Source organism: Struthio camelus, chromosome 18 (assembly GCF_040807025.1).
Source record: "Struthio camelus isolate bStrCam1 chromosome 18, bStrCam1.hap1, whole genome shotgun sequence".
NCBI classification, from domain to species: domain Eukaryota; kingdom Metazoa; phylum Chordata; class Aves; order Struthioniformes; family Struthionidae; genus Struthio; species Struthio camelus.
The window spans coordinates 1,195,954-1,218,294 of NC_090959.1; the positions used below are offsets into that span (position 1 = coordinate 1,195,954).

Sequence of the window (22,341 nt, forward strand, 5' to 3'; positions counted from 1 at the left end):
TCCTGCTTTTATAAGTCCTCCTTTTGTTCTTTCTTGCAGTGCCAGCAGCTAGTATGACCAGGCTGATCCGCTCCCGTACTCACTCCTCCTCTAGCGTGGGTTCTGGGGAGAGTGCCCGCAGCCGATCTCATACCAGCAACCATGGTGAAGGAAGTGTTGGAACCCCAGAAGCAATTGATCTCCAGGAAGCACCTCAAACCATGGAAGTATCCTGTTAAGCAGGAGCCCCTCTTCTGGATTCAGACAACTCTACTCGTCCCCACTGAACCCACTCAGAATCTAGCATTTCATCCAACATGGCATTAACTGTTCTCTCTAACTTGTGCATGCCCATCTGAGCTGCCACCTCCTTGGTAGTCTGTACTTGGCATTACTTTGGTCCCTTCTGTATGCCCTTGGCATCAGAGCCTCTTTAAAACTCATTAACATTCCGCAGTCTTAGTAAGTCATGTTACTGTACATGCTGATACCACCTCCTGTCTGTGCTGTATATCAATCCAGATGACAGCCATTGTCTCCCCCTTTCATTTAAATATAATTCCTGTGGCTTTGTGAGGTTTAGAATTGCTTTCTAGTTGTGCTTCTGCTAAAGGACCCTTGTGGTGCAGTTGGTATGGCATCTGTGGGATGTGGGAAAGCGAGACTATGATGGTGTGAAACTCCAGACATTGGAGGCAGGTGATGTCCTCCTGCAGAGCTGTGCCTGGAGTGCAGAACTGACCAGAGGGTCTTTGCATTCCTCAGACTCTTGGCATACCAAGTGGTCCTGGGGAGAACAAATGGTCAGAAATACTGTCTTGGTCTCATCTCTGTATGTGTGTTAAGAGGGAGCAGAGTGATTTCTTACCTGAGCCTCCTGAAAGGGCAAAGCAATTAACAAGTTAACTTAACGCTAACCAAGGTGCACTATTCAACAGAGTACAAGGGATTAAACAACAGCAGCTCTGGCTTCCAGACTGCCTCTGCTGACCCACCAGGACTTTCCTGCAGCATTTTTTGCAGGAGGGCCAGATGCATATAAGATAACCCTTAGACACTATTCCTGATTATTAGACCATCTTCCCTGGCGCAAGTGAATCTTTAACATCAAAGTAGATTGTGAAATAGGCAGCAGTGCCCCCTGGCAGGTGGAGATCCAGAAACCTCCTGCACTGCCAATTCTGCTTCCCACCGCTGCCATCCCCAGGCAGGGTGTCTGCACAGGATATTAACTGAGTCTGAAGAAACACCAGTGAATGTAAATGATTTATCAGACACGTGTCTATGTTACACAGGCCAGAGTGTGAGTAGTGAACGTCTACATGCAGGTACTGTTTCCGGTCTTCATCAGATTCGCAGTTCTGCTGCCTTTTTGCATGTGGCTGGATCACAGAGGGCAGGAGACAAGTGCCTGCTGTGTGCCAGGGTCTAGCTGTTAAATGGGAGAAAAGGGATAAGTGGTCAGGCTACTACAGGTTTCTTGACAGACGAGCAAAACATCCTTTCTTAGCTGTTGAGCAGTCCTGACTCACTGGGAGCCAGCTCCTCCAAGGGTCACACTCATGTTCTGCTCCATTTCAGGTAGGGAATGGGACTAGGAGGCTCTGCCTGAGAGGGACTTTGTACCAGTTATTAAATAAAGCTATAACTGAGTCTCATTGTTACCCTGTCTGCTTGTGTTGTTTCTATTGGGATGACCTGACACTGCTGCTGGTTTCGTCAGTTTTGGTGTCTCCTGCTGGGAAAAAAGTGAACTGTTTTCCAGGGAATGGGTGGCATTGGCCACTTCTTCCCAGAGGCTTCTTTGCAGAGACACTGCCAAGAATTGCCTCCAACAAAGGAGAGTACTAAGAGTTGTCTTCCCTGGTGAACAGTGCCCTGCACAAGCATGTTCTACTGAGGGTCTACTCTACAGAGTTAGCTTGTAAACCTTGTGACATGAAAATGCAGAGGGTAGTTTGGAAACCAGCATAAGCTATTGAGTATGAGTGCCTTTGTGGCAGGACTTTGTTATCCCCGTAACAGCTCAGGTCTGTTTCTTCTTCAGCCTACACCCATGTCCACTGTGGGGCCACAGATTTCCTGGTGTGCCCCAGCCAGACGCAGAGGGAGTAATGCTGAGCAGCTGGTTGTTCAATACAACGGTTTCTTTAGCTTCTGCTTTTCAGATCCAGTTTTTGCTTTCAAGTTTCAGATGTCTGTCCTCTTATGTTCACAGTAAGCTACTTGGGATTTAAGAATGAGTTGTTGGTCGCAAATTAGTCCCAGTCCTGCTGTCAGACCCATGAGGCTGGAGCCCAGCAGCCTCGTGCTTTGGGCTTTCTAAAGATCTTTGACAAAGTTCTGTGCAAGAGATGTCATTTCAAGAAGTGAGATGAAGTGTTTTCATAAATTGGAAACTGAGGGGTGAGAGACAGTAGAAAAAACTGGCCAATTATATCAATGAGTGAGTAACATGACAAAGTTATTAAATGAACAAAAAATGTAACTTCAAGTCAATAGAAAACATAGGGGTCTACAGAGGACAGGTCAAAGAGACCAGACCATCAGATACCATTTGAAATTTATTGTTGCTGAATCACAGAATCACAGAATGGCCAAGGTTGGAAGGGACCTCTGGAGATCATCTAGTCCAACCTCCCTGCTCAAGCAGGGTCCTCTAGAGCAGAGTCCTCTAGAGCCCAGGATCACATCCGGACGGGTTTTGAATATCTCCAGCAAAGGAGACTCCACCACCTCTCTGGGCAACCTGTTCCAATGCTCTGTCACCCTCACAGTGAAGAAGTTTTTTCTCAGGTTCAGACGGAACTTCCTGTGGTTGTTTGTGCCCGTTGCCTCTTGTCCTGTTGCTGGGCACCACGGAGAAGAGACTGGCCTCATCCTCTTGACACTCCCCCTTCACATACTTGTACATGTTGATGAGATCGCCTCTCAGTCTTCTCTTCTCCAGGCTGAACAGGCCCAGCTCTTGCAGTCTTTCTTCAGAGGAGAGGTGCTCCAGCCCTCTAATCATCTTGGTAGCCCTCGGCTGGACTCTCCCCAGCAGTGCCATGTCTCTCTCGTCCTGGGGAGCCCAGAAACCAGGGCTGAGTAGAGGGGCAGGATCACCTCCCTCGACCTGCTGGCCACACTGTGCCTCATGCACCCCAGGATACCTTTGGCCTTCTTGGCCACAAGGGCACACTGCTGCCTCATGTTTAACTTGTTGTCCACCAGCACTCCCAGGTCCTCCTCGGCAGAGCTACTTGCCAGCAGGTCAACCCCCAGCCTGTACTGGTGCCTGGGGTGATTCCTGCCTAGGTGCAGGACCTTGCCCTTGCCTGTGTTGAACTTCATGAGGTTCTTCTCCGCCCAGCTCTCCAGCCTGTCCAGGTCCCTCGGAATGGCAGCACAGTCTTCTGGTGTGTCAGCCACTCCCCCCAGTTTAGTATCATCAGCAGACTTGCTGAGGGTGCACTCTGTCCCTTCCTCCAGGTCATTGATGAATATATTGAACAAGATTGGACCCAGGACTGACCCCTGGGGGACACCACTAGCCACAGGCCTCCAACTGGACTCTGCGCCATTCACCGCAACCCTCTGAGCTCTGCCATCCAGCCAGTCCTCAATCCACCTCACCCTCTCCACTCATCTAACCCATGCTTCCTGAGCTTACCTAGGAGGATGTGATGGGAGGCAGTGTCAGAAGCCTTGCTGAAGTCCAGGGAGACAACACCCACTGCTCTGCCCTCATCGCCCCAGCCAGTCATTCCGTCATAGAAGGCTATCAGATTGCTCAAGCATGATTCCCCTCTGGTGAATCCATGCTGACTACTCCTGATCACCTTCCTGTCCTCCAGATGCTTAGTGCTGACCTCCAGGAGGAGCTGTTCCATCACCTTTCCAGGGATGGAGGGGAGGCTGACAGGCCTGTAGTTTCCTGGCTCCTCCTTCTTGCCCTTTTGGAAGACTGGCGTGACATTGGCTTTCTTGCAGGCCTCAGGCACCTCTCCTGATCTCCAGGACCTTTCCAAGAGGACGGAGAGTGGCCTAGCGATAACATCCGCCAGCTCCCTCAGCACTCGTGGGTGCATCCCGTCAGGGCCCATGGATTTGTGGATGTCAAGTTTGGACAAAAGATCTCGAACCCGATCCTCCTCCACCAAGGGAGAGTCTTCCTTTCTCCAGCCTTCCTCTCTTGTCCCCAGGGTCTGGAATTGCTGAGGACTGGCCTTAGCAGTGAAGACTGAAGCAAAGGCAGCATTCAGTAACTCTGCCCTCTATATATATCCTTTGTCACCAGGGCACCCACCCTGTTCAGCAGCAGGCCCACGTTTTCCCTAGTCTTCCTTTTGCTCTCGATGTATTTGAAGAAGCCCTTCTTGTTGTCCTTGACATCCCTTGCCAGGTTTCATTCCAACTGGGCCTTAGCCTTCCTTGCCGCATCCCTGCACACTCTGACAACGTGCCTGTATTCCTCCCAAGTGGCCTGTCCCCTTTTCCACATTCTGTGTACTTCCTTCTTCTGTTGGAGTTTTGCCAGGAGTTCCTGGCTCCTCCATGCACGTCTCCTGCCCGCTTTGCTGGATTTCTTACTCGGAGGGACGCACCGCTCTTGAGCCTGTGATGCTTGAATATTAACCAGCTTTCTTGGACCCCTCTTCCTTCTAGGGCCCTAGCCCAGGAGATTCCCCTAAGCAGGTCCCTGAAGAGGCCGAAGTTGGCTCTCCTCAAGTCCAGGGTTGCAAGCCTACTCATTGCCCCTGCTTCCTCCTCTTTGGATCCTGAACTCCACCATCTCATGGTCACTGCAGCCAAGGCTGCCCCCAACCTTCACCTCTCCAACTAGACCTTCTTTGCTTGTTAGTGCAAGGTCTAGCAGCGCACCTCTCGTCGTTGGCGTCTCCACCACCTGGGTCAAGAAGTTATCCTCAACGCTCTGCAGGAACCTCCTGGACTGTTTGTGCCTAGCTGTGCTGCCTTCCCAGCAGATGTCAGGGTGGTTGAAGTCCCCCATGAGAACCAGGGCCTGTGATCGTGAGGCTACTTCCAGCTGTCTGTAGAAGGCCTCATCAACGACTTCCTCTTCCTGATCAGGTGGCCTGTAGTAAACCCCCACCACTGTGTCACCCATGCTAGCCTGCCCTTTAAGCCTTACCCATAGGCTCTCCACTTGCTCTTCATCCACCCCGAGGCAGAGCTCCATACATTCTAGTTGCTCCCTCACATAAAGAGCAACTCCACCACCTCGCCTTCCTGGCCTGTCTTTCCTAACAAGCACGTAGCCATCCATGACAGCATCCCAGTCATGTGAGCTATCCCACCATGTCTCTGTAACCGCAATGAGATCATGGCCCTGCGACCGCGCACAGATCTCTTAATTCTTCCTGCTTATTCCCCATGCTGGGTGCATTGGTGTACAGGCATTTCAGAGAGCCAGTCAAGCATGCAAGCTTCCCAGGAGAGGTGCAAGAGGATCCTCCATAGCCATGTTGCATGCTGTCTCCCCTGGCTGTATGCACCCGCTGGGGGCATCCTGACTTGAGCTGTGTTTTACTGAGTACAGTGTCTCTATACCACTCCCCTTCCCCCATCTTTCCTAGTTTAAAGCCCTCCTTACCAGGCTGGCCAATCTGTTGGCAAAGACGCGCCGGCCCCGCTTGGTAAGGTGAAAGTGGTCAGGTGATCACCTTGGTAAGGTGATCCATGTAGTGGATCTGCTGCTGCTCTTGCAGTGTAGGATCTTCCACAGGCTTGTCCGCAGTGCTTATTCTGTCCAGTCACAGCCCTTCCACCCATGTTCACGCATGGTGACTGACCTGCCTCTGCCTGGGGAAACAGGCCCTCAGCCTCTGCCCTCTTCTTCTGCATTGCTTGTGCTGTATGAGAGCTAACCACTGGGATCAGCTGACTGCCTCTGCATAGCTATTGAAAACCTGGTTTGGGATCTAGATTTGTGTCTGATGTTAGCCAGGGATTGCAGTGTCTTTTGACAGTGCCGTTGCTTTGGAGGCTGTCCCTGCCAAGCCCTGGGCCACTGCATGCTTGGCATAATATGAGCATTCGCAACAGGCAGGACGCAGGAGATGGCAGCTCATTGGGGCTGAGAGGTGCTGTGATCCAAGCACCCAGCAGCCTCTGCTGCCCTGATGTTGATAGCTGCTCTGTTTTGGTGGCCTGTGAAGTTGTTTTCTAGCATGCCTGAAGTCTGTCCAGAAGAAGGCACCTTGCACGAATGCTAGAGAAGTGGGTTTTTTTGCCTCCAGCTCCCTCCAATTTGAGCCCAGGCACGAGAGGCTGTTCTCTGCTCCCTGAACTAGCTCCTGGCTAGTAAGACACAATGCGCAGAAGTCCCAGAGGAACCATGACTGCAGTATGAGTGGGCCCAACACCCTGTGGGGCAGGAAGATGGCCAAAGTGCATGCTTTGTTAGAAAGCTAGCTTTCAGTAACACAAAATCGGTTAAAAGGGCCCTAATAACAAAAGTAAAGGAGACAGCAGTGCTCTCAGCTGGGTGCGGGGCAAGCTTAAAAGACTGAGGAATAAACCTTGAGGGGAAAGTAGTTTCTGCCAGAAAGACAGACACCTGCAAGTTAGAAAGCTCTGTCTGAGTCAAACAGCTAAGTAGGCATGTAAAGTTAGTCTGGTTAGGTAGAAGGAAATGAGCAAGCTATGATGGATTTGCAAAAGCAAAATAGTGAGACATGAAAATTAAGAGGAAATTTGAGCATGTCAAAGGCAGGAAACCTGCACATAATTGGGGGTCTTGCTGCACCGACATCTGAGAGCACAAAAAAGGAAGGAAAAGATGTTACTAAGCAGCTGAATTGCTTCTGCATCAGTTTTCACCACAGAGGAAGCTTTAGGCACTTTCCCCATGCCTTTCTTTGCTGATAAGGGGGCTGTTGAAAGCTAATGTTTTGATGTATTTATACTGCTTTTAATTAAGTCACTTAAGCCTGCCTTACCTAGCCAAGAGACTTGTAGCTTAGACCTGAGTGTGACATGAGTATTTGCATTGTTCCTTTTCTCACTGAAAAAAAAAATCCTCTAATCCTTCTTTTATGGATGCATTTCTTTTCCTATCTGCTAGAATAGCCATAACTGTGTTGCATTACATTACTTTAATACATTAATGTTAAATATTTTTAAACCTGTAGGGCAAAATAACTTGCCCTAAGCAATATCCCAGGAATTGGCTGAGGACCCATTGCTGTTAGCTCTTGCTGTGCTGGGGAAAGCTGGCAGCAGTTCCTGCAGGTGGAGCCGGACAGCGCTGGGCAGCTCTGCCAGGGCTGGGGGAGAAGCAAAACTGTGGAAAAGCTGCAGTGTATGGAAACCTGCACCATGCTTTCAGTTGGCAGTTCATGATTTATTGTGCTAACCTGAACTGTGAATGAGACCCTTTAATGAAGATACCATAAACTGTTTATTGCCAGATGTCCAACAGGATCCTCACCATTTTAGGAACCCTAAACCTAGTACAATCCCGTCCTCATGTGTTAAAAGGTTTAAACGTCTGCTACTTGAGAGAAAATAAGAGGATAGTTTCCTCTTCTTCTGCTCCCTCCCTGTTCCGCTCATGGGCAGGGGCTGGTCCTGGTCAAGCTGCCAGAGAGGAGTTAGAAGGACCCACTGCACACAGGCCCTGTCCTGTACAGATGCACACCCCCGACCTGCAGCCAAGTGATGTGAGCCGAATTGGTGGACACAAGTGAGAGCCTTAGCCTAAGGGGGTAGGGCTGGTTGAGCTTGATGTTGAAGCTCTGTACAGGAGTGGGTTTCTGCCCTGGGGGAATGGAGGGGACGCCCCAGCTGCCCTTGCGTGGGTCATGCTTCAGCTTATTCAGATTTGCATTGTATTTCCCTGCTGCTACAGGAGAGCAGCTGGGGCTGGGCCCGGGGCTTAGCCCTGCACCCTTGTTGCAGCAACTAGCCTCTGCCTTCTGCTCCCGCGAGCCCAGGGCAATGCTTGGGCATCTCAACTCGCCCCTGCCAGGAACTTCAGGGCCAGGCTGGAGGCCCCTCACATGCCAGAGCACTCGGATCTGGCAAGGTTGGGCTTTCATTGAGACCTTTTCCCTCTAGCATGGGTGTTACAGGGGCCTGCCTGTCCCGTCCTTGGCCTCAACCTCATGGGCCAGCATCCTTCTAGTGATCAGGAAAGCAGCATGAGGGTGCCCAGCTTCCTCAGCAGTGGCAAGTTATCTCCGCTGAAGCACTGGCTGAATGCTTTAAATAGGGCAGGAATGGTTGTTCCAGGGCTGGGGCTGAGCAGGGCCCTCAGCTGCTCTTCCCTGCCTTCCCCTTCTCTGCAGGGCTGTTCTCCAGCGGTGCTTCGTCCGTCAGGAGGAGATAGGAGCTGATGGCTTCCCGCAAGCCCAAGCTGATGGGAGAGTCTTCCTCTGGCAGGGACGTGGCCTCCGAAAATAAGACAGAGCTGTGTGTAAGAGGAGGAAGGGGCCATCAGCAGGCAGCTTCCCAGCCTGGTGCCCTGCGCGCCCCTATCGGGGTGGCAAGGGAAGGAAGCCCAAGCCTCGCTCTTTCCACCTGCCCTACCTGTCGACCTTGTCCCAGTTGAGAGCTGGCTTCTTGACAACCAGCGGCGGAGGCAGGGTCAGGGCTGGGGCTTGTCTCACCCCTTCCAAGTAGCAGGGCTCCTTGAGGAGGCAGCAGAGTCCATCCCCAAATTCTGGACAGGGAGCCGAGATCATCAGCATGGTTTCTGCCCCCTTCTTCACCTCAGCCCCTGTGGCATCTGGAGCAGGCCATGAACCTGTGGATGCCACTGCCTCCCAGCAGGGTGCAGGGCCTCTGGGTGCTGGACAGCACCTGGGCACTTGCCACTGCCTGCCTGGCCAAGGAGCTGTGGGTGGCTGTAGCCCTCTGTCCTCCATGGAGGCTAAGTGCCCACACTGTGGGTGCTGGGGCTGGGGCTGCAGGAGCCCAGGGTGCTGCTCCTGCAGGCGCTGAGCAATGTGGGGCCATGTCATCCCCCAGGGACTTTGCAGAGCCTCTGCACCCAGCTAAAAATGCCATAGTCCAGACACATGGCATGAGGGCCTGGCTCACAGCACCCCCAGCTTCACTGGGGTGCTTTCCCCATGTAGCTATGGAGTCACTAGCCCCCAAACCACAGCAGAGCCTGGCATGAGGGGGCAGACGGCTTGGGCACAGTACTGTCCCGCAGGGCAGCCCCAGGCTTGCACCAGGCAAAGCCTCCCTGGGATCTGCCCTCCGAAACAGGAGTGCCGGGGGGATGGGGGAGGGCGTCTCTGGGGCTCTCCCCATGTGCGGGCTCGCAGGGCGTTACCAGAGTAGTAGTCCACCAGGTCGTGCAGGCTGGAGAAGGTGAGCCGGGGCGAGATGTAGAGCCAGCCATTCTCCAGGCGGTGGATGCGGTAGTGTTTGACCGAGTCCCAGGAGGAGTGCTCAGCGCGCCGGACTGACAGCGAGTAGCAGCCTGCAAGGGAGCACACGAGGGGTGCGTGGCAGGGCTGCCGAGGGGGGTCAGGCCCCGCCATTCAGCACCCGGCTCCCTGCTCAGGGAGCCTGGAGCCAAACTGCACTCGCCCAGTGGGGGTTCATCACCCAGCCGAGGTGGCCGGGAGCCCCCTTCTGCCACGGGGGCTGTGCAGCTGCCAGCACCCTGGTGCCAGCCCTGTCCCACAAGGCCCTCAGCCTGGGGCGGGGAGCCAGGAGGTGGCTGGGGGCCAGGACGTGGCTGGAGCAGTGACCCCTTCCCAAAGCCACGGCACTGCGAGGGTGACAGTGAGGCTGCAGCATCCTTGGGAGGGACCTCGAAGCAGGTGGAGGAGGGGGGCTGAACCTAAGATGGTACCAACGGCTCCGCTCTCCAGCAGGGGCGACCGAGCCAAGCAAGTTGTTTGCCCTCAATATGGGATCCCTGAAGGGGGCATTGTCCCTCCCCCACCCCCCGGGCAGGGGCTTTCCCTGCCCCGCGGCCCCACTCGGCACCCAGGGAGCCCAGCACAGGGCCCTCGCGGTGCCGTGTCAGCATGTCAGCCTGGTGACCCCCGGGCCCTGTTTCGTTCCTGAGGCTGGGCCTTTGCGTTCCTCTGCTTAACCAAAAGCTGCAGGAAACTTTTTTTTTTTTTTCTTTTTCTGAGGCCCCGCGGTGGAGGAAGAGGGCTCTGCATGAAATGGAGAACAGCGTGTGCTCAGGAAACCACTGCGCAGGGCAGGCTGTTGCCATGCCAGGTGCAAGCGATGGCAGATAAGCCCCACAGCCCAACCGCACGGGTGCTGCTGGGGAGGCGAGCCCGGCATCGCCGCGTACCCCAGGGACCCACTGCCAGCTCGGGCCTTCAGCACCCCGATGGGACAGCTGGACAGACGGGAGGGCTGCCGGTGCCCTAGGAAAAGTGTGAAACAGAGACTGTCGGTATAAGGAACGAGCCCTGAAGGCACCGATGCATTGGGTTGGGACGTAGCTGCCTGGATGTGCCCCAGCTCATGCCTCCAGACGTGTGGGTGCTCTGGAGGCCCCTCAGAGGCTCCCCTCTGTCCTGCTCCCACCAGCTGCTGCCACCTTGTCCCCAGCGCAGCAGCATCACCTGTCAGACCAGCTCATGCTGCTGTCACAGCGCTGGTCCCTGCACTCCCCTGCCTTGCTTGAGGCAGAAAGCCTCCAAGGAGCCCCTGGAGCTTCAGTCCAAGCTTTGGCCATGCTCTGGCCTTCCCTGAGCCCAGAGGCTGCTGCAGCCCCAGCCCGACCGAAGCGAGCCCTTGGGGTTCGACTGTAGCCTGTGGCCACACCATCCCCTCGAGAGGACTGGGGTTCACCTGGCCACAAAGAGGACATGGAGCAGAGGGTGACGGCCAAGCTCCCAGGGTGATGAAGGCCCAGCACAGACCCCTGACTGCTGCTCCTGGTGGCCCAGCTGCTCCCGCGGGGAAGGACAGGGCTGCTCTGGCCCTGAGTGCCCCACGTTGCCGCCTGCTGCAGTGGTGCTGGGCTCTCACCTTTCCTGGTTTGGCTTGCTCTTATCAGGAATGATCCGCTGTGGTTGCAAGGCCGGAGCAGCAGCTCTTCGGCCTTCTCCCGGCTGATGCCCTCGTATAGCCACCTGTAAAAGGCAGCAGGGTCTTGGCAGGCAGCAGCACATCTCCCCAGCTTCAAGGGGATGCCTGGCTCCGCAGGGACCGTCCTGCACCCCGGTTAGGGGCTGCAGGCAGCAGAGGGCTGTAGGACAGGGACGAGCGGGGCCAGAGCAGATCGCAAGCCTGGCCCTGAGTGAGCAATGAGGACCTGCCCAGCACCTCGGGGGAGGCCTGGGCAGGGGCAGGACATGCACCTTTCATGAAGATGCCATGGAGATTTTTTTTTTCTTTCCCCTTCCCCCAGCAGAGTCGTCACAGCTCGGCGGGCTGCGGGGCGGCAGCGGACCGTAGGCTTGCTGTGTAACGAGCTGAGGCGCAAGGCTGGGGCCCGCCACGCCGTGCCGCAGGTCCTGGCGCTGGGCGGAGGCCTGGTCCCTGCCGGCGCCGCGGCGCTACCCTTGCTCTGTGGCCAAGGGCCAGAAATGGGGCCGGAGACTCTGGTGCAGCAGCTGGGCTCAGCGCGGCCCGGCTTCCTTCGTCCCAGAGCTGAGCAGGGTCCTCCGGGGTTTGCCCTGGAGAAAACGCCTGACCCTTCTGGAGCGGGGGAGCCGCGGCCCTGGGGGCGCCCAGCCCCTTCGGCAGGCACCTACCTGTGCCAGACCTTGGCCACGCAGCTGCTGGGGATGTGACACTCCTGGCCGGACGCCACGGACGCCACCAGCCACCACTCCCCATCCCTGCGGGAAAGGAGGCCGTGACGTCCCGAGGGGCCGAGGCCCGCCGAGAGCCAGCGGAGGTTGTGGGGGAGGCGAGGGCGGCGCGCGGCGGGCACGGGGGCTTACTCAGAGAGGACGCGCAGCTGCTCCCCCATCCGCAGGACAGGCACTGCCTCCCCGCCCGAGGGGAAGTCGCACACGGCCAGCGCCAGGAAGCTGCTTGGAGCTGTGGGGAACGTCAGGGCCGTCAGCGCGCCCCGCTCAGAGCCGGCACCGCTCAGCACCCGGCGGTCCCAGGGAGGCCGCGTCCCCGGCAGCGGGGCCGAGGCCGGCTCGTGGCCATGGCTGCTGGGCCGGCGGCGCCTACCTGCCTGCCCGGGTGCAGGGGGCTGCATGGGGCCGGCCGCCGCCTGTGGGGCGCTGAGCTGCTTCTCCCGGCTGGGCAGGCTGCCCATCCCGCGCAGCGCCGGCGGGGCTCAGCGCGCGCCGCCGGCCTCCGGCCGCAGTGCCCGCCGGCTGCAAGGGAAGGAGAGGCTCAGGCCCGGCTCGCGGGGCGACCCCGACCCTGCAGGGCTGGACCCGGCGCCCGAGGCGCATCCCGGGGCCCAGCACCGTCACCCACCCCAGGGCAGCGGGGGCAGCAAGCGGCGGCCGGATTAGTTGCCAGCTGGGCGAGGGCCAGGCGGCTCGGCACAGGGCAAGGGCTGCACCGGGGTCGCGCTCAGCCGCTCGGCCGCTCCCGGGGTCACGCAGCACCCGCCGAGCTCGGGGGCGAAGCCCCTGCAGCGAAGCAGCGGCTGCCGGGGGGAGGCAGGGCCGCGCGCTGGGCCAGCAGCTGAGCAGCTCCCCGGGGAGCCCTTTGAGGAAACCACCCTGCCCGCGGGCACGGCCTCTCCAGGGACCAGCGGCCGCAGCCCGGCCGTGAGCTGAGCGCAGCCAGGCGTGGGGCCCCTCGGCAGCGGTGCCGTCCCGGGCCGGGGCTGTCCCCGCGGCGCGCAGCGTTGGCCGTGCCGTGCCCCCGCTCCTAGCCCATGCAGGCACCCTCGGCATGGGGCGCCCGATCCCGACGCCGGGGGTGCTCAGGGGTTACTGGGACCCCCCCCCCCGCCCGTTTCGGTCCCCTGCCCACGGCCCGTGGCAGTAGGAGAGGTGCAACCAAAGCTGTCTGTAACTGTGCCCCCAAGCCCAGACCCCCGCGCCACCGGCGGGGCTCAGCCCCTCACCCCCCCCACAGCCCCATGGCCACCCTCAGAGGGGGCGAACCCCACTTACGTGCCGCTTGGTGCAATTAGCATTGTGCAGGACTCGTTAGAGCCAGGCAGGCACCATCCAGGTTGTGCTGCACCGGCTCTGCTGTGGCTGGGACAGGGGGGCCCTCTGCTGCGCTGGGTCCCTGGGGTGCAGCGGGTGCCCCCGGCGCAGCGGGTGTCTCCAGTGCAGTGGGCTCCCTAATGCAGCACAACCCACCTCGCGGGTCCTGCCAGCTGCTTCCTCGTCCCTCACCTTAAGGCGCGGGTATTTTCGGGTGCCAGATCTGGCGTTCGTGCTGCGCTGGACTGTGCTGCTGGTGAGGGGTGTGAGAAGCTGGCGCGGGTGCTGCCTCTGAGCCCGCAGGCGCTGTGCGTTTCCTGTGACGTGAGCGGGTGCTGGAGCGAGGGTTTTCTTTTTCACTCAGCTAGCAGCTTGACGCTGACATCGTCTTGGCCATTGTCTTGTCTTGGCTGGTCCCCTCAGGAAGGACATTGGTGCAAGACAGAAGGTCCTAAGAAAAACCCTGAGGGTGATTAGGGAACTCAAAAAGCTGTGCTGAGCTGTGATGGGCATCAAGCAGGTTTGGGGGGGGGGGAGGGAGGAAGGCGTGACGCTCTGCACACAGAGAGCAGGATGGGTGCACACTCGGCTTGTCAGTCCACGGCCGTGAAGCTGGCTCCAGGGCTCGGAGGCTCAGGACAAGCTCAGGCCCCAGCTTGGCCTGGTCTGGTTTCAGCAGTGAAGGCCACCAAACCACAGGGCTTGTTGCAGGCTGCTGTGGGCTCATCTGCATCAGCAGGTGTAAAAATAAGGCTCTGACAATTCTCCAAAGCTGTTCTGCAGAGCAAAACGGTCTCATCCCCATGTGCTCCCTGAGTGGCCCCAGGGCCAGGTGCGTGGCTGGAGCAGCTTGAGAGCTCATTTGGGCTGGGCTGCTCTGCACATGCCCTGGGCAAAAAGCAGCCAGGGACAGCAGGGCAGAGGTGCTTGCCCGCAGCACAGGGTCTCCCCTTGCTCAGCCCCTGCAGCAGGGAGCAGCAAGGCCTGCAGCATGGAAATGCAGCAGCGCAGCCCCTGCACCATGGCACTGAGTGCAAGAGCTTTGTTGCTGCCGCACCTAAAATCGAAGTTGTGCTCAAACTCCAACATGCTCAAAAGTTGGGGGAGAAGGGGGATTGGTTCCTTGAAACCTCCCCAGCGTGGCTGCTGCGGGGAGCGCCGTGGCCAGCGCTGCCTCAGGGATGTGCCATGGCGAGCCAGATGCTTGTTGCAAGTGCTGCACCTTGGCTGTGCCCAGGTGCTCCAGGCCGCAGAGCAGCCAGCCGGCATGGGGGAATCACGGCGCTTCTTACCGAGCACTGGAAAGGCCAGCTCACCCTGTCGGTGCAGCACAGATGTGGCTGGGATGCGCCCAGGCATGGCTGGCACTGTGAGGAAGCATAGCTGGGCCAGAGGAGACCCCAGAGACATCACAGGGAGATCTGGCCAGGCAGAGGTGTTTCACTGCTGCTGCATTCCCCATAAGTTACCCTTGAGTGGCCTCACAGCAATGCCATGCCACTATGCAAGGCAGCACATGGGAGCCAGCCCTCCTCCAGGCACCGATGTCCGGCCTTCAGCTGAGTCCTGCGGCCTGACAGAGGTTGATGGAGGGACTGAAAAACTTCCTAGGGACTCCTGCAGCTTAGTCCAGGAAGCCGCTTGTTCTGGATGAGCTGTGGAGAGCACATCTGTGGGGGAAGACCTACAGCATCCGCTGCGTGGACCTGCTTTGTAGAGCTCCCTTGAGCTCACAGAACAAGGCCGAGGCAGGCTGGGCTGAGTAATGCAGCTGGTGCTGGAGTCACAAGCACATTTTTATGGGACTGCATGGTAACTTGGACTGAAGTATGGGTTTACAAATCCAGGATTGCCATCTCATTTTCCCCCTTGGATGGTCAAGATTATGTGACTTACGCCTCCTTCCAGAAACAGCTTTGCCTGCCTCCAAAGTTTTAACTAATCCCTTAGGGCCTGGAGACAATCATTTCTGCCTCCCCTCTATGCAGACAAAGTATTTTTTTGATATCTACTAATGGCACCGAAGGTCAGCAGGCACTCTTGTGGCTCTGCTAATCCAGCGCTCACGCTTTGCCCAGGACTGACTCATGCCTTTTGAGCAGTGAGCTGGCGCTCGCAGCCCCACCGCGCATGGCTCTGCACCCCCTGCTTCCTGCTGAACCTCTACCATGGGCTTGCTGCTTTGTAGCCACCCGCCCAGACCACACAGCTGCGGCTGAGCATCCTGCTGCTATTTGTTTCTTTGACAGTTACTGGTCAATTGTAAAACACCATGATGGGGTGATGTGTGTGCAGAAAACAACAGCTTTTGTGAAAGCAGCAGCCAGCTGGGCCTCATGATGCTCCTGAGCTTTGAGGCCTTCCTGCCTACTGCCGGTCCTGAGCCTGCTCCTTTGCGCTCAGGAGCTCCCAGCTGTCCTGGGATGTCCCGCCATCCTGCCCCAGGGCGGGAGCAAGCCCAGGCAACCAGTAACTGGCTTGCTAAAAAAAAAAAAAAAAAAAAAAAAAAAAAAAGCATGGATTTGATTATGTCTTGGAAAAAGTTTATTATTTGCCTCCCCATATGTGGCTCTGCATCCCCACGTCTCAATCTGCAGACCCTGGAGCCCAGGCCCTGGAGCAACCATCTAGGCCTCTTCCTGTGGCCAAGGGCAGTGCAGGCTTGTGGGAAGGCTGCCCACCGTAGCCTTCCGCTTCTTTGGTTGACTGATGGAGGTGGCAAATGTGGTATCTCTGTTGGTATCTCTGGCCTCAGGCTGCAGCTGGGACAAAGCTCCCTGATCTGCCTGCCAGGCTGCCCTGCTGCAAACGGGCACAGGCAGCAGTAACTGTGCCAGCTCAGGTGCCTCAGACCCACTGGCTGGGGAAAACAGGACACTGCAGAGCAAAGCAAGCCACAGCGATGGTCTCTGCAAGTTGTTTCAGGAGTTAAACTAAAATGATAGCAGTATCGGTGGGAAGGAGCTGATGAGGTCACTAGGCCGACTCCCTGCTCCGAGCTAGACCAGCTTGGCCATGGCTCTATCTTGAAAAACCTCCAAGGACAGAGATCCCTCCCCTTTGCTTGTCCCAGGGCTGCACCCCCCCCCCCCCCCCCCAGTTTGATCAAATCTGAGCCTCTCAAACCAAAATTTTTGGCCATTACGCCTTGCTGAATCATCTGGCAGTACTGAGATGAATTGAACTCCATCCACTGCCCGCCACTGCCGAGCACTTCACAGTCCTGAGCGCCCGCAGGTGGGTCACCTTGGGCAGGGCTGTTCACAGTCTGTGACTCGGGGCTGGTGGGGGAGGGCCCAAAACTGCACGTGGAAGAATGACGCTGACTTTTCCAGCTTCAAAGGGATGGTGGTTTTCTGAGTAACATGCGACACCTTCTAGCACAACAGGAACAGCCCATGAGCAGCAGCGCAACAGAAACCTCAGCCCACAGCACTAGGAAACCCAGCGTTTCTGTTCGTGGCTCTGGAGAACATTTTGGCAGGGCTGCTCTCAGTGAGGATGACACCACGGTGCTGAAGAAAATGATACCTGTTTTTAATGACACAGCGCTTTGGGAACGGGGAAAAATCTAGCTCCCTGGGCTGGGAGTTCGTCCAAATTAGCTAATCCCAAGGGTTGTGCGCAATCAGAAATTCAGTTCTAAGTGCTTGGGAGACCCAGAAAGTGCCCCCTCCCTCTGGCTGGTCCTGCAGTTCCCCTGGGCTGGACCCTAGCCCTACACATGCCACCTCCCAGCCCCCCAAAAAGGTCCGGGAAACGCTCTGGTGTTTTACACAGACTGACTCTAACCTCCAACATCAGAGCCACCCCTCGAGGTGTGGAAATGCAAAGACCCACGCTGTTTGATGTCCCCTCCCGCTGGAGTGTCCAGTTCACACGCTAGCAGCCAGCAGGACGGGACCTAGGCCCTGTAGACTGAAGGGCAGGGTGATTTGGCACCCGACCCCCCCCATCCCCCCAAGGGGAAGTCCATGCTGGGCTGTACTGGTCAAACTTTGCTTCTGGATATGGCTAGTATTGCTCTCACTACCCAAAGCAGCACTTTGTCCTTTACTAAACTCAGAGCAATTGGTCTCAGCTCAAATTCAGCTTTGATGTTTGATGCTTATATTTGTACCCAAAGAAGCACTTGGAGTAATAAAAGATATGATGCCCTTCAGTGCAAATCTTATCTTGCTTTGCTTATGCTTCAGCCCATCAAGGCTATTAAAAAAAAAAAAAAAACAACTCCCTCGTCAATCATCCCCCCTTTCCAAGTGCTAAAAGCTCACCCATTTACTCTCTTGGGTTCCTTGCCCTTAGGTAGCCTTCAGTTTTGAGGTCTCCTGTTGAAATGCACATCATCATAATCAGTATTTGGTGAGCACACATCATCCCCTATTGTGGTATTAATTCCTCTAACTCATTTAATTGTCATTTTAATATTGTGCTTGCCTTTCTTTCGGTGTGTTTCTGTATTTTCATAAGGGAACTTGGGGAAGAATCCTGTGCACATTTATGTTCAGCTCCTTCTTAGTGTAGTTAACTGGTAATAAAACGCTGTTGCATATACAGTTCTTTTTTTTTTTTTTTTCATATTTGGCTTTCCATCCGAGAGGATGAGCAGGAGATTGACAGGGCATTCTCGGAGACTGTTCAGCTCCAGGAGTCCCCAGCTCCCACTGCAGCGGAGTTGTCAGAGGGCTCAGTACCTTGTGTAAAGGTGCATCATAACACTATTGAAGAGGGCTGGAAGCTGGTGACCTCTCATAGAAGGAGAAAGACTCTTGCTCCTCCTCAAGACTTACCCTCGAAGAACAAGTTTAGCGCCCTCCAAGCTGAGGAGGAGCTGGGCACGGCTCCAAGGGAGGCAACTGGCCTGGCAGACCCTCTGCCATGCAGGAACACCCGGAAGAAACGGCGAGTGATGATTGTTGTGGGTGACTTCCTGCTGCAGGGAGCAGAGGCACCTATCTGCCGACCTGACCTCTTGTCCAGAGAGGTTTGCTGCCTGCCAGGGGCTCGAATAAGAGATGTCGTGGAAAGACTGCCAAGGCTTGTCCATGCATCGGACTACTACCCTCTGCTGATCTTCCATGTGGGCACTAACGACACGAAAGGCAAACTGGAAACCATCAAACAAGACTCCAGAGCTCTGGGGATGGTGGTCAAGGGTCTGGGAGCCCAGGTCATTTTCTCCTCAATCCTGCCTGTGAGGGGGAAGGACGGGAGGAGGAGTAGACGAGTTTTCCAAGTTAACAACTGGCTGCGCCGCTGGTGTCGGCAACAGGGCTTTGGTTTCTATGACCATGGGACCCTGTTTGAAGTTCAACAGCTGATGGGGAGAGATGGGATCCACCTTACCAAGCGGGGCCGGCGCGTCTTTGCCAACAGATTGGCCAGCCTGGTAAGGAGGGCTTTAAACTAGGAAAGATGGGGGAAGGGGAGTGGTATAGAGACACTGTACTCAGTAAAACACAGCTCAAGTCAGGATGCCCCCAGCGGGTGCATACAGCCAGAGGAGACAGCATGCAACATGGCTATGGAGGATCCTCTTGCACCTCTCCTGGGAAGCTTGCATGCTTGACTGGCTCTCTGAAATGCCTGTACACCAATGCACCCAGCATGGGGAATAAACAGGAAGAATTAAGAGATCTGTGCGCGGTCGCAGGGCCATGATCTCATTGCGGTTACAGAGACATGGTGGGATAGCTCACATGACTGGGATGCTGTCATGGATGGCTACGTGCTTGTTAGGAAAGACAGGCCAGGAAGGTGAGGTGGTGGAGTTGCTCTTTATGTGAGGGAGCAACTAGAACGTATGGAGCTCTGCCTCGGGGTGGATGAAGAGCAAGTGGAGAGCCTATGGGTAAGGCTTAAAGGGCAGGCTAGCATGGGTGACACAGTGGTGGGGGTTTACTACAGGCCACCTGATCAGGAAGAGGAAGTCGTTGATGAGGCCTTCTACAGACAGCTGGAAGTAGCCTCACGATCACAGGCCCTGGTTCTCATGGGGGACTTCAACCACCCTGACATCTGCTGGGAAGGCAGCACAGCTAGGCACAAACAGTCCAGGAGGTTCCTGCAGAGCGTTGAGGATAACTTCTTGACCCAGGTGGTGGAGACGCCAACGACGAGAGGTGCGCTGCTAGACCTTGCACTAACAAGCAAAGAAGGTCTAGTTGGAGAGGTGAAGGTTGGGGGCAGCCTTGGCTGCAGTGACCATGAGATGGTGGAGTTCAGGATCCAAAGAGGAGGAAGCAGGGGCAATGAGTAGGCTTGCAACCCTGGACTTGAGGAGAGCCAACTTCGGCCTCTTCAGGGACCTGCTTAGGGGAATCTCCTGGGCTAGGGCCCTAGAAGGAAGAGGGGTCCAAGAAAGCTGGTTAATATTCAAGCATCACAGGCTCAAGAGCGGTGCGTCCCTCCGAGTAAGAAATCCAGCAAAGCGGGCAGGAGACGTGCATGGAGGAGCCAGGAACTCCTGGCAAAACTCCAACAGAAGAAGGAAGTACACAGAATGTGGAAAAGGGGACAGGCCACTTGGGAGGAATACAGGCACGTTGTCAGAGTGTGCAGGGATGCGACAAGGAAGGCTAAGGCCCAGTTGGAATGAAACCTGGCAAGGGATGTCAAGGACAACAAGAAAGCCTTCTTCAAATACATCGAGAGCAAAAGGAAGACTAGGGAAAACGTGGGCCTGCTGCTGAACAGGGTGGGTGCCCTGGTGACAAAGGATATACATAGAGGGCAGAGTTACTGAATGCTGCCTTTGCTTCCGTCTTCACTGCTAAGGCCAGTCCTCAGCAATTCCAGACCCTGGGGACAAGAGAGGAAGGCTGGAGAAAGGAAGACTCTCCCTTGGTGGAGGAGGATCGGGTTCGAGATCTTTTGTCCAAACTTGACATCCACAAATCCATGGGCCCTGACGGGATGCACCCACGAGTGCTGAGGGAGCTGGCGGATGTTATCGCTAGGCCACTCTCCGTCCTCTTGGAAAGGTCCTGGAGATCAGGAGAGGTGCCTGAGGCCTGCAAGAAAGCCAATGTCACGCCAGTCTTCCAAAAGGGCAAGAAGGAGGAGCCAGGAAACTCCAGGCCTGTCAGCCTCCCCTCCATCCCTGGAAAGGTGATGCAACAGCTCCTCCTGGAGGTCCTCACTAAGCATCTGGAGGACAGGAAGGTGATCAGCAGTAATCAGCATGGATTCACCAAAGGGGAATCATGCTTGACCAATCTGATAGCCTTCTATGACGGAATGACTGGCTGGGGAGATGAGGGCAGAGCAGTGGATGTTGTCTCCCTGGACTTCAGCAAGGCTTCTGACACTGCCTCCCATCACATCCTCCTAGGTAAACTCAGGAAGCATGGGTTAGATGAGTGGAGAGGGTGAGGTGGATTGAGGACTGGCTGGATGGCAGAGCTCAGAGGGTTGTGGTCAGTGGCACAGAGTCCAGTTGGAGGCCTGTGGCTAGTGGTGTCCCCCAGGGGTCAGTCCTGGGTCCAGTCCTGTTCAGCGTATTCCTCAATGACCTGGAGGAAGGGACAGAGTGCACCCTCAGCAAGTCTGCTGATGATACTAAACTGGGGGGAAGTGGCTGACACACCAGAAGACTGTGCTGCCATTCCGAGGGACCTGGACAGGCTGGAGAGCTGGGTGGAGAAGAACCTCCTGAAGTTCAACACAGGCAAGGGCAAGGTCCTGCACCTAGGCAGGAATAACGCCAGGCAGCAGTACAGGCTGGGGGTTGACCTGCTGGCAAGCAGCTCTGCCGAGGAGGACCTGGGAGTGCTGGTGGACAACAAGTTAAACATGAGGCAGCAGTGTGCCCTTGTGGCCAAGAAGGCCAAAGGTATCCTGGGGTGCATGAGGCACAGTGTGGCCAGCAGGTCGAGGGAGGTGATCCTGCCCCTCTACTCAGCCCTTTTTTCTGGGCTCCCCAGGACGAGAGAGACATGGCACTGCTGGGGAGAGTCCAGCCGAGGGCTACCAAGATGATTAGAGGGCTGGAGCACCTCTCCTCTGAAGAAAGACTGCAAGAGCTGGGCCTGTTCAGCCTGGAGAAGAGAAGACTGAGAGGCCATCTCGTAAACGTGTACAAGTATCTGAAGGGGGAGTGTCAAGAGGATGAGGCCAGTCTCTTCTCCGTGGTGCCCAGCAACAGGACAAGAGGCAACGGGCACAAACTGAACCACAGGAAGTTCCGTCTGAACCTGAGAAAAAACTTCTTCACTGTGAGGGTGACAGAGCATTGGAACAGGTTGCCCAGAGAGGTGGTGGAGTCTCCTTCGCTGGAGATATTCAAAACCCGTCTGGATGTGATCCTGGGCAATGTGCTCTAGAGGACCCTGCTTGAGCAGGGAGGTTGGACTAGATGATCTCCGGAGGTCCCTTCCAACCTAAACCATTCTGTGATTCTGTGATACCTGGAAGCTTGGGCCTGCAAAGCCTCCTCATCTGGCCAAGGGTGGGCAGCTATGGAGATCCAGAGGTGAAGGGAAGTGTCTTTGTAGGCTGTCAGAAAAGCAACCTTTCCTTTCTGGAGCAAACACTGAACGCTTTGGGAGCAGCTGGACATGCTGACGCTCTTAGGAAGAAGAGCTTCTCAGACACTCTCCACTGATTCTCCATGGCTGTGAGTTCAGGGATTGAGGGGCTTTTTTAATTCTCCTCCCTCAAGAGGCCAAACTGTTTGCCACCCTCCTTTACTCTCTGTGGCACAAACAAGTCATCAGGCATTCACTGTGATTAAACAGACTCCTGAAGGTATTCAGACAAGCCGCAAAAAAGCCGAAGTATCCCCAGCAGCTTTGGTCCTCCCTTCAGAAGATAACTGAGTATCTTCAGGCTGCAGAAACAGCGATGCTGCATTCAGCAAACCAGCACTCCGATTTTCACTCTAAGACACAAACACCCACCACTTAATGAACAGGCACAAATCTAATGCTTTCGTAATCTACATGAAAAAGTTTTCTTGCTACCAAACGCTGCACAATTAATCAAATTTTCAGCAGGACAATGAACCTCAACCCCCAATCCAAGGAAGCAATGCAGTGGCAAGCCAAGGAAATGCTGGAAATTCCAGTGCTGGAACAACAGGGAAATAAGGTAGTAGCACACCTTTACAAATAGGATTCCCAAGACATAAATGTAAATGCTCTGTGTAATTTTGTCAACCTTTTAAGAAATTTGGAAAAATTAGAAAAGTTGAGATTTCAATGGAAAAAATAGGCTCACTATACTTAAGATTATTCCACAACTATCTACATCACACAATTTTTGATGAAGGAAATAGTTTTTAGCATCAGAC

At 55.7% G+C, this 22,341-nt stretch overlaps 2 protein-coding genes across 12 annotated transcripts in view; one reads left to right on the plus strand and one right to left on the minus strand.

Moving 5' to 3' along the window:
* NDRG3 (NDRG family member 3) overlaps nt 1–1,643 on the plus strand; it is a 68,757-nt gene extending 67,114 nt beyond the window's left edge. For all 6 annotated transcript variants that reach the window (XM_068913049.1, XM_068913050.1, XM_068913053.1 and 3 more), the window contains one exon: nt 40–1,643. In XM_068913049.1, coding sequence (XP_068769150.1) covers nt 40–218 — 179 coding nt within the window. In that variant the 3' untranslated portion in view covers nt 219–1,643. The remainder of the gene's footprint in view (nt 1–39) is intronic.
* Nucleotides 1,644–3,858: 2,215 nt separating this feature from the next.
* SLA2 (Src like adaptor 2) lies at nt 3,859–13,546 on the minus strand. 6 transcript variants are annotated; one of them, XM_068912659.1, is made up of 8 exons: nt 13,011–13,527; nt 12,106–12,254; nt 11,865–11,964; nt 11,673–11,759; nt 10,945–11,048; nt 9,272–9,421; nt 8,518–8,716; nt 3,859–8,379 (listed from the first exon to the last, which is right to left on the minus strand). In XM_068912659.1, the coding sequence occupies exons 2-8, from the start codon at nt 12,191–12,193 to the stop codon at nt 8,304–8,306; spliced, it is 804 nt and encodes a 267-aa protein (XP_068768760.1). In that variant the 5' UTR covers nt 12,194–12,254; nt 13,011–13,527; the 3' UTR covers nt 3,859–8,303. The 6 variants fall into 6 exon arrangements, with proteins under 6 accessions (XP_068768760.1, XP_068768762.1, XP_068768761.1 ...); XM_068912655.1 differs by having other exon boundaries at nt 3,879–8,398; nt 13,011–13,502; XM_068912656.1 differs by having other exon boundaries at nt 4,114–8,398; nt 8,518–8,650; nt 13,011–13,457.
* Between the last annotated feature and the right edge of the window lie 8,795 nt (nt 13,547–22,341).